We start from the raw sequence: 13016 nt of genomic DNA on the forward strand, positions 1-13016 counted from the left end.
GTATATCCTAAACTTAATTAACTACTGAACTTTTTTTTTTCTCCCCAGAGCATCTCTTTATATTCTCAGGAACACATTTTGCAAAATAATATTCTGGAATATCTCTTTCATTTTATAGATGAGGAAAACATTTTTTTAATATGGTCCTTAATTCTATAGAGTAGGTAGGTACAGTGTGTGTCTACTTTCTGTTGAGATGAAATAAAATTGAGAGTTAAGGAAAAACCTGACAATTCCTAGATTTGTTCTTTGTTTTTGTTTTTGTCTTGTTTTGTTTTTAAGATTTGTTTATTTTAGCAAGAGAGAGCCAGTGGGGGGAAGGACAGGGTGGCAGAGGGAGATGGAGAAAGAAACTCAAGCAGATTCCTTTCTGAAGCCCGACATGGGACTGGATCTCACCACCCTGAGATCATGACCTGAGCTGAAACAAAGAGTCAGACTTTTAACAGACTGTGCCATCCAGGCACTCCCTAGAGTTGTTCCTTTTTTTTTTTTAAAGGTCTTTTTGTACCCACCAATCCTGTCATCTTTCCAACTCGATGTTCTTATAAACCCCTAATATGCCAGGGCCAAGGGAAAACCCCTGCTGCCTCCTGTCCATCATGAGGCTCTTGGCACTGAGGGCTACGAGCTAAGTTTTGTAGTAAGACTGTCATTCTAAACTCCACTCATTCCTAGGGCTTGGAAAACATTAGGAGCTTGGTGACAAAAGATGAGAGTTAACAGAGGGAGAAGCAGTTCTGTATTTTTTGGACAACAAAGACATGAACCAGAATTTCTCTCCCAAACCTAGGGCACGATTTTCCTTCCTGTCCACATATTGTAGTACTTAGATCTGGGGAAAACTTAACGTTACCAAAATTAGAGTTAATTTAAAAATGGCTTCAGTGAGGGAAAAAAAAAGTGACTGGGGCTAGAACTTTACTGTAAAGTGTTTAGTTTTTACTGCAGGCTAAAAGAATAAATATGTTTATCTAAACTGACAAAGAGGGGCACCTGGGTGGCTCAGTCAGTTAAGCGTCAGTCTTTTGGTTTTAACTCAGGTTCATGATCTCATGGATTGTGGGATTGAGCCGAGTGTCCCATTGTTGGGCTCCATGCTCAGCACAGAGTTGGCTTAGGTTTCTCTCTTCCTCTCCCTTGGCCCATCCCCTGCAAAAGCACACATGCGCACTCTCTCTCTCAAAATAAATAAATGAAATCTTTATAAAGTGGCAGACTCCAGCATCACTGAATACATTTTATATAGCTTTATATGGCTGGACCAAGTCTAGACCATTGTTATCACCATGTTTTTAGAGTAATTAAAACCCTAAATTTACATAAGGTGATGTTTTTTAAAAAAAGCACAAAATCAGAATGAATTGTAGCACAGATTATAATTGTCAGTGCTAAGTGAAAGAATAGAGGTAAACAATACAGTTCTTGTTTTTGTACTGCACATTACAGCTTTTCTATGCGATACAATGTTAATTCCAAATCATTATTACAAAAAAATAGCAGTCCAGGGGCACCTGGGTGGCTCAATGGGTTAAGCCTCTGCCTTCAGCTCAGGTCATGATCTCAGGGTCCTGGGATCAAGCCCCACATCAGGCTCTCTGCTCAGCGGGGAGCCTGCTTCCCTCTCTCTCTCTGCCTGCCTCTCTGCCTACATGTGATCTCTCTGTCAAGTAAATAAATAAATTCTTTAAAAAAAAATAGCAGTCTATATGATATAAGTCATGTGGCCTAATTATAATCAATTACAGATAGAAAAACTTACGTGATACGAGAAGTACTTGTATTGAAAGATGTCTGTATTTGACTGAAAACTTTAATACTGTGGTTTGATACTACATTGGGATTGAGAATGGCATTGAATAGGGATAAACATCTGGGTAGTCTAAAATTTAATGATACTGAATTAACATTTAATGTGGTATCAGCAGATAGTGATTTTGAGTGACTTTATAATCATATTAGTTGGGGACTAAAGCACTCACACTCATTTGTCCAAGTAATTCAAAGCCTCTTTCTTTATTGCTTTAAAAACCGATCCCATTGAGTCAATCAACAAAGTATATTTTGTTATTGGACACAATGGATGAGATATTAACAAGTTAGCTCCTTTCAAGGGTAGTAATGAGTTCTAACCAGTGTTTCTGAAAGAATAATTCATATGGGAGTATTTGTGAAAATGCTCATGATTGAATCATTATTCTTTCTTTTCAGTTTTTAATGATGGCAGTTCGAGGGAACTAATGAACCTCACTGGAACAATTCCTGTGCCTTATAAAGGTAAACATCTTATGTAACTTATGTTTCCAATATAGATGCATTGCAATTCACCTTGTAGGTTGCCAAAGAGTTGTAAGTAAATTAAACCTACTTTCTCCTGACTTTAATGATGATAGAGAGATTTTTAACTTATTCTAATTGAACTTCATTTGGCAGCAGCACCCAATATTTTCAGTTTTTTCCCTTCTTTACTAAGGCATATCAACAAATAAATGTACTGGAAAAGTTTGATGTTTCATGGAATCAGGGAATCTTAGAACTAGGAAGGGTTTGTTTTTTTTTAAATAAAGGTTTTATTTATTTATCATAAGGTCTGTACATCCAACGTGAGGCTTGAATTTACAACCCAACCCCAAGAGCTAGAGTTTCATTGTCTACCTGCCAAACTAGCCGGGCACCCCTAGAGAGGGATTTTTAAAAATACCTTGTAGTTCAGCCCCCCACCCCATCCAAACATTCCCAACAATGGGAAGTATAATGGCTAAGGTAGAGGCTTTAAAGTCAGGGCAAAGTAAGGTTTCAGTTCTCTGTAATCCGTTAGTTTTGTGACAATGGATATCTAGAACAACTGGGTAATAGACCTAACTAAAAAAAAAGTATTCATTGTGATAATGTAAAGGACTTAGCACAGAGCCTGGTATGTAATAAACAGGTATCAAATAAATAAAACCTTTTTTTTTTTTTAAAGTAGCTATTATTGTAGTTCTGATGTCAGTGATAATGTTGATGATGGATAATTATGTTTCTTTTAGCCAGTGAGCCATCCTCCGCTGGAATACTTACAGTGATAAGGGAGCATGCAGCTTCATGAATGACTATTCTCTTTGGGCAGTTCTGTTTCTTAATTATTCCTTGTGACTACCTAAGACCTTTGTCTCTGTAACACACCCATTGATTTATATAGTACTTCCTGTGCATGAGGCATAGGGAATGGGGCTGTGGATACAAAGGTGAATAAAGGGGATGTCTGGGTATTTCAGTCGGTTGGGAGTCTGCCTTTGGCTCCGCTCATGATCGCGAGGTCCTCGGATCAAGCCCCACATCGGGTTTGCTTCTCCCTCTCCTTCTGCTCGCTCCCGCGTACTCTCTCTGTCAAATAAGTGAATAAATAAAATCTTTTTTTTTTTTTTTTACCTTTTTAAAACTTTAATTTCGATATATTTCAGACATGAAAAAAAGCCCACAGAACAGTTTTTCAGGCTCTTTTGTATCGACTACTTAAATTTAACAAAAACACTTTGTCATAATTACTCCAGAGCTTTTGTTTTACATAAAATCGATGGGAAGGTAACCTTTCCTAACCAGCTCTCCTTTTCCAGTCCCAGATAGAACTCTTACCCCAAGGCTGCTTATATATCCTTCCTGTGCTTTTAGTACACACATTTCCATAAACAACAGGCAATCTTATTTTGTATGTTCTGAGAATTTACATAAATGTTATCATACTCAAGGTCCATTCTTGATTATTGCTTTGCTCACTCAACAAAGTTTTCTGTTTTTTTTTTTAAATTTTTATTTTTTATTAACATATAATGTATTATTAGCCCCAGGTGTACACGTCTGTGAATCGTCAGGCTTACACACTTCACAGCACTCACCATAGCGCATACCCTCCCCAATGTGCATAACTCAACCTCCCTCTCCATATCCCTCTCCCCCCACCGCCCCAGCAACCTCTGTTTTGTGAGATTGAGAGTCTCTAATGGTTTGTCTCCTTCCTGATCCCATCTTGTTTCATTTTTCCCTTCCCTACTCCCCAAACCCCCCACATTGCCTCTCAAATGCCTCATATCAGGGAGATCATATGATAATTGTCTTTCTCTGATTGACTTACTTTGCTCAGCATAATACCCTCTAGTTCCATCCATATCACTGCAAATGGCAAGATTTCATTTCTTTTAATGACTGCATAGTATTCCGTGTGTGTGAGTGTGTGTGTGTGTGTGTACACACATACACACCACAGCTTCTTTATCCATTCATCGGTTGATGGACATCTAGGTTCTTCCATAGTTTGGCTATTGTGGACATTGCTGCTATAAACATTCAGGTGCACGTGCCCCTTCGGATTACTACATTTGTATCTTTTTGGTAAATACCCAGTACTACAATTGCTGGGTTGTAGGGTAGCTCTATTTTCAACTTCTTGAGGGACCTCCAATCTGTTTTCCAGAGTGGCTGTACCAGTTTGCATTGCCACCAACAGTGTAGGAGGGTTCCTCTTTCTCTGCGTCCTCGCCAGCATCTGTCATTTCCTGACTTGTTAATTTTAGCCATACTGACTGGTGTGAGGTGGTATCTCATTGTGGTTTTCATTTGTATTTCCCTGATGCCAAGTGATGTGGAGCAGTTTTTCATGTGTCTTTTGGCCATCTGGATGTCTTCTTTGCAGAAATGTCTGTTCATGTCCTCTGCCCATTTCTTGATTAGATTGTTCTTTGGGTGTTGAGTTTGATAAGTTCTTTATAGATTTTGGATACTACCCTTTATCTGATATGTCGTTTGCAAATATCTTCTCCCAGTGAATAAATAAAATCTTTTTAAAAAGTGAATAAAGGATGTACCTTCTCTGGAAGAATTTACACAAATGGGAAAACAGAGGGGATAAATAGTTATTTACACTTTCCTATAACTGCTGTAGAATGATAAAATATAAAAGTGCTATGAGATTACAGAGGAGAATAAGACCATGTAGGAAGATCATGGAGGAAATGACATGTGAATTTGGTATTGAAGGATGAGTTGACCATTTATATCAAAATGGGCATTCCAGGCTGAGGATGAAAAGAATTGAGCATCAGCGTCATATAAAGCAGCTATGATGAGGGGCACCTCTGTGGCTCAGTGGGTTAAGCCTCTGCCTTCGGCTCAGTCATGATCTCAGGGTCCTGGGATTGAGCCCCAAATCAGTCTCTCTGCTCAGCGGGGAGCCTGCTTCCGCCCTCTCTCTGCCTGCCTCTCTGCCTACTTGTGATTTCTCTGTCAAACAAATAAATAAAATCTTTAAAAAAAAAATAAAGTAAATTGAGCAGCTATGATGTATTTAGGGTGAACTGAGTAAAATTCAAGATTATTGACTTTGCCATTGTCCTCAGGAAATAAACTTGGGTGGGAGAAATAGTTGGTGGGGAGAGGGAGGCAGGAAACTATGGCATAATTAAAGAAATTTATTATAGATAGATGTTATCTAAACCTTTTCTCTTCCCTCACCATTGCTTACATGGCATAGTTCCTAAGCCCAAGTAATTCTGTAGAATTCTTTATTTTCATAAAACAAAGAATTCTGGGTGATGGAAATACAGTTAACATTTTATGTGTTTAGATATATTCTATTGGAGTTGTGTTTTTTCTTTTTCCATTATAGATGAAATTTTGGGTAAAAAGTAAATCCAGAGTCCCACAGCTGATATCCTTTAGGTGCAGTTTAGGTATATACACTTACATGAAGTGAAACTGTTTCTAGGGGGAAGAAATGTATCTGAATTACATTAGGTGATTCAAATGATTACTTGGGACATAGGGCTTTGAGCTTAGTGAGAGAAGGAGATGCTTTATGTTCGGTATGTTAACTATTGAATCCTGTTGAACACTGTTCAGTTTGACTATATTTAGTCAAATTCTTCAACTGAGAAAGATTCTATTACCTAAAGCAAAAAAAAGGAAATAATATCATTGATTCTGAGTAACTACCACTGAAAATACCATATGGATTGGTAAAGCTGTGGTAACCAGTCAGCATCTGTTTGGCAGTTGGATTAGGTCTTACAGTCTAGCTTTCGGCAAGGGAATTTCAGGTGTAACTGATCATCCCACTTTCTCATAAGACACCAAAATCCATAGTCTTCCTTTTACATCCCTTCCCAGTGAACTTTGTGAACCGAAATGACAAGAGTCCGGCTGCGGTGCTCAGTTGGTTGAGCATCTGCCTTTGGCTCAGGTCGTGATCTCAGGGTCCTGGGATTGAGCCCTGCATTGGGCTCTCTGCTCCGTGGGGAGCCTGCTTCTCCCTCTCCCTTTGCCTGCTGCTCCCTGCTTGTGTACTCGCTTGCTCTCTCTCTCTTTCTCTCTCTCATAAATAAATAAAACCTTTAAGGGCACCTGGGTGGCTCAGTGGATTAAGCCGCTGCCTTCGGCTCAGGTCATGATCTCAGGGTCCTGGGATCGAGCCCCGCATCGGGCTCTCTGCTCCGCAGGGAGCCTGCTTCCTCCTCTCTCTGCCTGCCTCTCTGCCTGCTTGTGATCTCTCTCTCTGTCAAATTAAAAAACAAAAAAAACAAAAAAAAAAAACAACAAGTGGATTGAAGCATAACTTGTAAAAAGTTTTTATAGCAGCAAGCAGAAACTGGCAGAGTAGTGATCAATTAACTCCTTAATCCTGCTGATGTCTTTTAAAAACTGAAAATTTGAGAAACATCTTAAACAGAACTTTGAAACAAAATACTTGTTTGTGATTTTTCTTTTAAGTGTTGCTTAGTTGTAGCTCTCTCTTGCTTACCTACTAAGCCATTATTTAAAAATAATAAAAATAGAGTAACTGAATTTCTCTTTCTCTTTCAGGTAATACATATAATATTCCAATATGCCTGTGGCTGCTGGACACATACCCATATAATCCCCCTATCTGTTTCGTTAAGCCTACTAGTTCAATGACTATTAAAACAGGAAAGCATGTGGATGCAAATGGGAAGATATATCTTCCTTATCTACATGAATGGAAGCATGTAAGTATTAACAATGTTGTGTGAATTCATTGCATTTTATATATTTTGCTCCCTAGCATTTACTTTCTGTTAATATTCAAAGAGGATTCCCAGGAGGAGAGAGAAGTTCACATAAGATCCTAATCATTGAGCTGGGTAATTGGAAAAGGTACTCCAAAAGAAATATATTTGCATAGAGCTTGGTACTGTTTTATTTGCTTGAGTTGAACCTTTAAGAATAGATGGGATTCACATAATGGGAAATACATTTTAAAAAGTAGTGTACTGGTAACATATATTTGTGAAACTATTCAAATCTCATTACTCAGCATTCCTGTCAAGTAGCAAAGCAGGTAATCTGAGTTTTACCCTCAAGGGATAAACTGAATTCCAAGCTTCAAAGACAGTGTTAAAAAAACTAAGCAGAGGGACGCCTGGTGGCACAGTCAGTTAAGCACCTGCCTTCAGAGTCCCACATCAGGCTCCTTGTACAGCAGGAAGTCTGCTTTTCCCTCTGCCTGCCACTTGCCCTGCTTGTATGCGCACGCTCTCTCTCTCTCTCTCTCTGACAAATAAATAAAATCTTTAAAAAAACAAAAACTAAGCCAAGCCTCTGAAAAACCCAGCCAGGTTCTCTGCAGCCCCAGGTTGAGGAGAAAGTAGGAGCTTGGAAACTTACCAGGGAGGAGAGGTATAAGTAAACACACCGGACTCTTAGACAATGCAACTGGAGGAGCACACCTCTGGAGCCTTGAATCAGCTCAGTCCTGGTTGTATTAAGGTGATTCTCACAGTATATATATATATATATATATATATATATATATATATATATATATATATATATATAGTGTATAGGACCTCTATAATTTTTCAGTGTCCAACATACAATTACCAAATACCAAAATTACCAAATACATCAAAAAAGAGGACAAGGGTGGCGGGGGCATGGGGGGAGACAGTAGAAATAGGACACCACAACTCCAAAGTAACCCAGTTATCAGATCCAGACTTGAAATGATTGTGACTAATATGTTCAAGATGGAGAATTGTATTAAAAAGGAACCAAGTGGAAAATCTTAGAACTGGAAAATAGAGTAATAGAAATTAAGAACTCAGTAGCCTGGTTTAGTAGCAGATGAGACTCAGCAGAGTAGAGAATTAAAGAACTGGTAAATGAATATATTTTTCAGTTCTATTGACTTACGAATAAACCTTACAAAAGATCTACAAGTCCATTGTGGAAAAAATTGTAAATTTTATTGAAAGATGTTAAAGAAGACTTAAAGGAGAGAGAACTTATTCATGGTTCTTTACAAATTGATCTTTGTCCTAACAGTTTTTATTTCTTTGTATATTTGTTAATTTTATGAACTTGAAAAGCTGAATCTAAAATTTATATGTACATGCAAAACTTTGAGTATAGCTAAATAAAATCTTTAAAAAAAAAAAAAATTGAATATAGCTAAGGCCCTCTCCAAGAAGAATAAGGTAGACAGGGCTTGTCCTACACATGTCAAAATGTATTATAAAACAAAGGTAGTATGGAATTGTCACAGAAATATTCAGATGGATAGATGGAACATCATAACCCAGAAGGGCGCCTGGGCGGCTTAGTTGGTTAAGTATCGGACTTTGGCTCAAGTTCATGATCTCAGGGTCCTGGGATCAAGCCCTGTTATCATGTCCATGCTCAGCAGGGAGTCTGCTGCTTTTCCTCTCCCCTCCCCCTGCTCGTGTGCACTTGCTCGCCCTCATATAAATAAAATCTTTTTTAAAAAAAAAACACCTCAAAAAAAGACCACTATATATAAACACTTGATATATGACAGTGGTATTATAGCAGATCATTTGGGGAGAATGATGAATTTTTCAGTAATGGAGCTGAGACAGTTGGATTCCCATTCATCTAATACACAAAAATTTCAGATTATAAAAGGCAAAAGGAAAAAAAACAAGACTGCCTTTGTGATCTTGGAATAGGTTAGGTTTTTTTTTTGTTGTTGTTGTTTTTTAACAAAACAGTATTTATTAGAAAGGAAAAGTAATAAATTTTACCTTGAATTTGTACAAATTGAAAACTTCTATTTATTAAAGACATTAAAAAGTATGGAAAGACTAACCACAAACTGGAAGACGATATTTGTAATCCTTAATACCCTCAGAATAATATCCAGAATATTAAAATAACTTGGGAATCAGAAAGAAACCCAGTAGAAAAATAGATAAAAACTCTTGAACAAGTAAGTACTTCACAAAAGAGAAATTCTAGTGGCCAATAAACATATGGAAAGATGTTTAACTCTGCTAGTAGTGAGGGAAATGTACATTAAAACCACAGTGAGTTATGCTACATACCATCAAATTTGCGCTACCAGTGACAATGCGGGTTAGTGAGGAAGCTGAGAAAGAGAACTCTTTGACACCAACTACTTTGAAAACTATTTTAGCCTTAGTAAAGTTGTGAGTACATGTCCTGTGACCTAGCAGTTCCACACCTAAGTATATAGCTCAGTACTAAGGATATTGTAGGTCGGGTAATTCTTTATTGTGGGAGGGCTGTCATGTCCACTGTAGGATGTAGAATCTCTGGCCTTTACTCACGAGATGCCAGTAGCATAACACCCAATGTGACAACCGAAAATATCTCTTGGCATTTCTAAATATCCCTGGGAGGCAAATATATCATCCCCAGTTGAGAACTACTGTACAAGAGTAACCCTTGCACGTATGTACTTGAAAATACAGCAAGAATGTATTCAGCATACATTGCCGAAGACTGGATATAACCTAGCTGACACTTAACAGGAAAATGAATAAAGAAGTTGTAGTATATTCATTCGGTGGAACACTACACAGCAGTGAAAAGGAGTTAAATATAGCTGTACTCTTTAACAGGAATGTATCTTTCAAACATTGAACAAAAGCAGCAAATCTCAGAGTATACAGTTTAATTAAATTCACATGAAGTTCAAAAAAAGTCACATTAAACACACAGTTTAGGAAATCATTCATAAGGTGGTATGTTTAAAGTCAAGCAGAAGACCCTAAATCAGAGAAGTGGTCTATGTTATGAAGTGATGGGGGGGATGGAGTCTGGAGCTTCTAAGTTACTGTCAGTCTTCTGTTTCTTAACTTGGACAATGGCTCCCAGGTGTTTTCTTTGTTGTTACTCTTCAAAGTTACATAGGTCATACATTTCTGTAGGTACGACAGATGTCACAGACCTAACAGAAAAGACAGAATGGTGGCTAACTTTTGTATGATATTTGACACTATGCCATGAAGGATCCTGATTGGTAGCTAAGGACTTTGTCCTTCAGTAGATGGATGGGATCATTTTAGACTTTTGAACAAGATTAGGGTATTAAAAGCAGTGATTATTTGGTATAATGTCTGAAGTGTACTAGATAAATACATTCATTAGCTCTCTAACAATCACTAACTGCTTCAAAACCTAAACCCCAAAGTGCTAAGAGGCTTAACAGGAGAAGTTTCTTGCCCATGTAATAGTCCAATGGGAGGGGCGCCGGGTGGCTCATTCGGTTAAGCGTCTGCCTTTGGCTCAGGTCGTGATCACAGGGTCCTGGGATCGAGTCCTGCATCAGTCTCTTTGCTCAGCAGAGAGCCTGCTTGTTCCTCTGCCTGCCCCTCCCCCTGCTTGTGCACATGCACGCTCGCTCTCTCTCTCTGACCAATCTTTAAAATGCAAAATCTATAGCTGACTTAATTTGTTTTCTGTTTTTAGCCACAGTCTGACTTATTGGGGCTTATTCAGGTCATGATCGTGGTGTTTGGAGATGAACCTCCAGTCTTCTCTCGTCCTACTATTTCGGCATCTTATCCACCATACCAGGCAACTGGGCCACCAAATAGTAAGTATAATTAAATTTGATTTTTAAACTCCTAAACAAAACACAAACCTTGTAAAGAAATTTTTTTTCATGACTTCACTTTTTAGCGTATCCGGTTAGCGGAGTTTTTGGAGGTATTCTGAGGCCACACATCTGCATGTACAGATTCCCACCAAAGACTGGCATTTGGGCTTTCGTTTGTGGGTAGAAATCTAACTATGGGTGTGCTAGATTCCAAAATGGAAGAGAAAGATGCTGGAATAGAGCTAGAATTTTTGTTTTAAATTTTTAATTATACAGCCATGGAATAGCCTTACATCATCAGTTTGGAAACAGATATAACTCGAAAGGTAGCCTGCTTTTCTTTGCACCAGTGTTGTAAATGAGAATCAGTTAGAGTCAACTAAACCATTGATGTTCTGCTGGTCGGGCTGTAGCACAGCCAAACCTCTAGCTCCCGGCCCCTTCTCTTAAGTGTAGCCAATTCCTGATTTTTTCCCTGGTGTGGAGAGGGTGAAAGCATGAAGTCAGTATTCTCCCTGGTTGCTAAATGTTTCTCTATTCTTTTTCTTTTTTCTCCCAGTAATTCCCATTAATACTTTCAAATCACCCTGCATAATTGAGAGTTGGTTGTACTTGTTTTGACTTTACTAAACCTGTATTGATTTCATTCTGTTTTGAGCTATAATTTTTTTTAAAGATTTTTTTTTTAATTTTTTTTTTATTTGACAGAGAGAGAGAGAGAGATCACAAGTAGGCAGAGAGGCAGGCAGAGAGAGAGTGGGGAAGCAGGCTCCCTGCTGAGCAGAGAGCCCGATGCAGAGCTCGATCCCAGGACCCTGGGATCATGACCTGAGCCAAAGGCAGAGGCTCAACCCACTGAGCCACCCAGGCGCCCCTAATTTTTTGTTTTAACAAATTTGTTCAAGATTATAATTAAGCAAAATTTAAGTTAGATTATGTGAGCTTTCATTTTTCTCCTATTGGGAGTTATCCTCTTCCTTTTTAATCTATTCTGTCTTGAGGAACATTCTGACTCACAAGCTGAATGGAAATTTAACATGAAGAACTTTCTGAACCTATTTCCTTTTCCTTCCCTGTCTTCACAGGGTAAATTCGGTTTTAGGAATCAGTAGGTGTTTCATTAAAAGTTCCAGTGATTCTTTTGGACCAGAAATTTGTTTTCATCTTAATTCTGTTGACTCTAATACTTGACAACCTCTCTTTTAAGTTTGAAATACCAAATATTTCCTAGTTTGCCATTCATGTTTATTTGCTCCAATAACATAGTGACCACCAAAGATAACCTTTTAAGAAGTTTAGGCAGTCTCCTAAGCAATATTTTTTTCCTAAGTTTCTTGCAGTTTTATATTGACCCTCGAAGGGCAGCATACCAGAAAGAGGCCACAGTAAAGAGATTATTTTGCAGTTCAATTTTGTACTCACTATTTAATCACATTAAACAATCTATAGATGATTTAAGTAAATTACTACCAGAGACCAGTTTATTGTCCTTCAGTTCCAGTTTTAATGTTTTATACATTTAAACAATATCAATTACTAGTAGGTATGAGTGTAAAGAGATAAAAGTCTAAATTGCATTCACCCACACACACACCAAGGAATAGCCCAGAAATTTGTATTGTACTTTTTTTTTTAAAGATTTTATTTGTTTGGCAGAGAGAGACACAGTGAGAGAGGGAACACAAGTAGGGGGAGTGGAAGAGGGAGAAGCAGGCTTCCCACTGAGCAGGGTGCCAATATGGGGCTCAATCCCAGGACGCCGGGATCGTGACCCAAGCCAAAGTCAGTCGCTTAATGGCTGAGCCACCCAGGCGCCTCAGTACCTATACTTATATGAAGATTATCTTCTAGTACAGAAATGATATACATCTATTATTATTTTTATCATTACTCAAGACACTTCTTGATCTGTTTTAGCATGACTTTGAGCTAGCAGTACGTCATATTAAAAAATGTAATGGCCAGACCTCATTTTTTGACAACTGACAGTAATAGTCAACATTTATTGATTTGTAACTATGAGATACAGCTAAGTACTTGATACTCATTCTTATTTGATCCTTATAATATCCCCATATGTTTTTTGTTTGTTTGTTTTAAATATTTATTTGACAGACAGAGATCACAAGCAGGCAGAGAGAGAGGAAGGGAAGCAGGCTCC

General features: G+C 38.1%; 1 protein-coding gene across 1 annotated transcript in view; it reads left to right on the forward strand.

The window, feature by feature from the left end:
• TSG101 (tumor susceptibility 101) overlaps positions 1–13016 on the forward strand; it is a 38633-nt gene that overhangs the window by 6621 nt on the left and 18996 nt on the right. The window contains exons 3-5 of the mRNA XM_046015648.1: positions 2212–2277; positions 6835–6998; positions 10726–10852. Of these exons, the coding sequence (XP_045871604.1) occupies positions 2212–2277; positions 6835–6998; positions 10726–10852 (357 nt within the window). The remainder of the gene's footprint in view (positions 1–2211; positions 2278–6834; positions 6999–10725; positions 10853–13016) is intronic.

This window comes from Meles meles, chromosome 8, assembly GCF_922984935.1.
Source record: "Meles meles chromosome 8, mMelMel3.1 paternal haplotype, whole genome shotgun sequence".
In the NCBI taxonomy this organism is placed as follows: Eukaryota; Metazoa; Chordata; class Mammalia; order Carnivora; family Mustelidae; genus Meles; species Meles meles.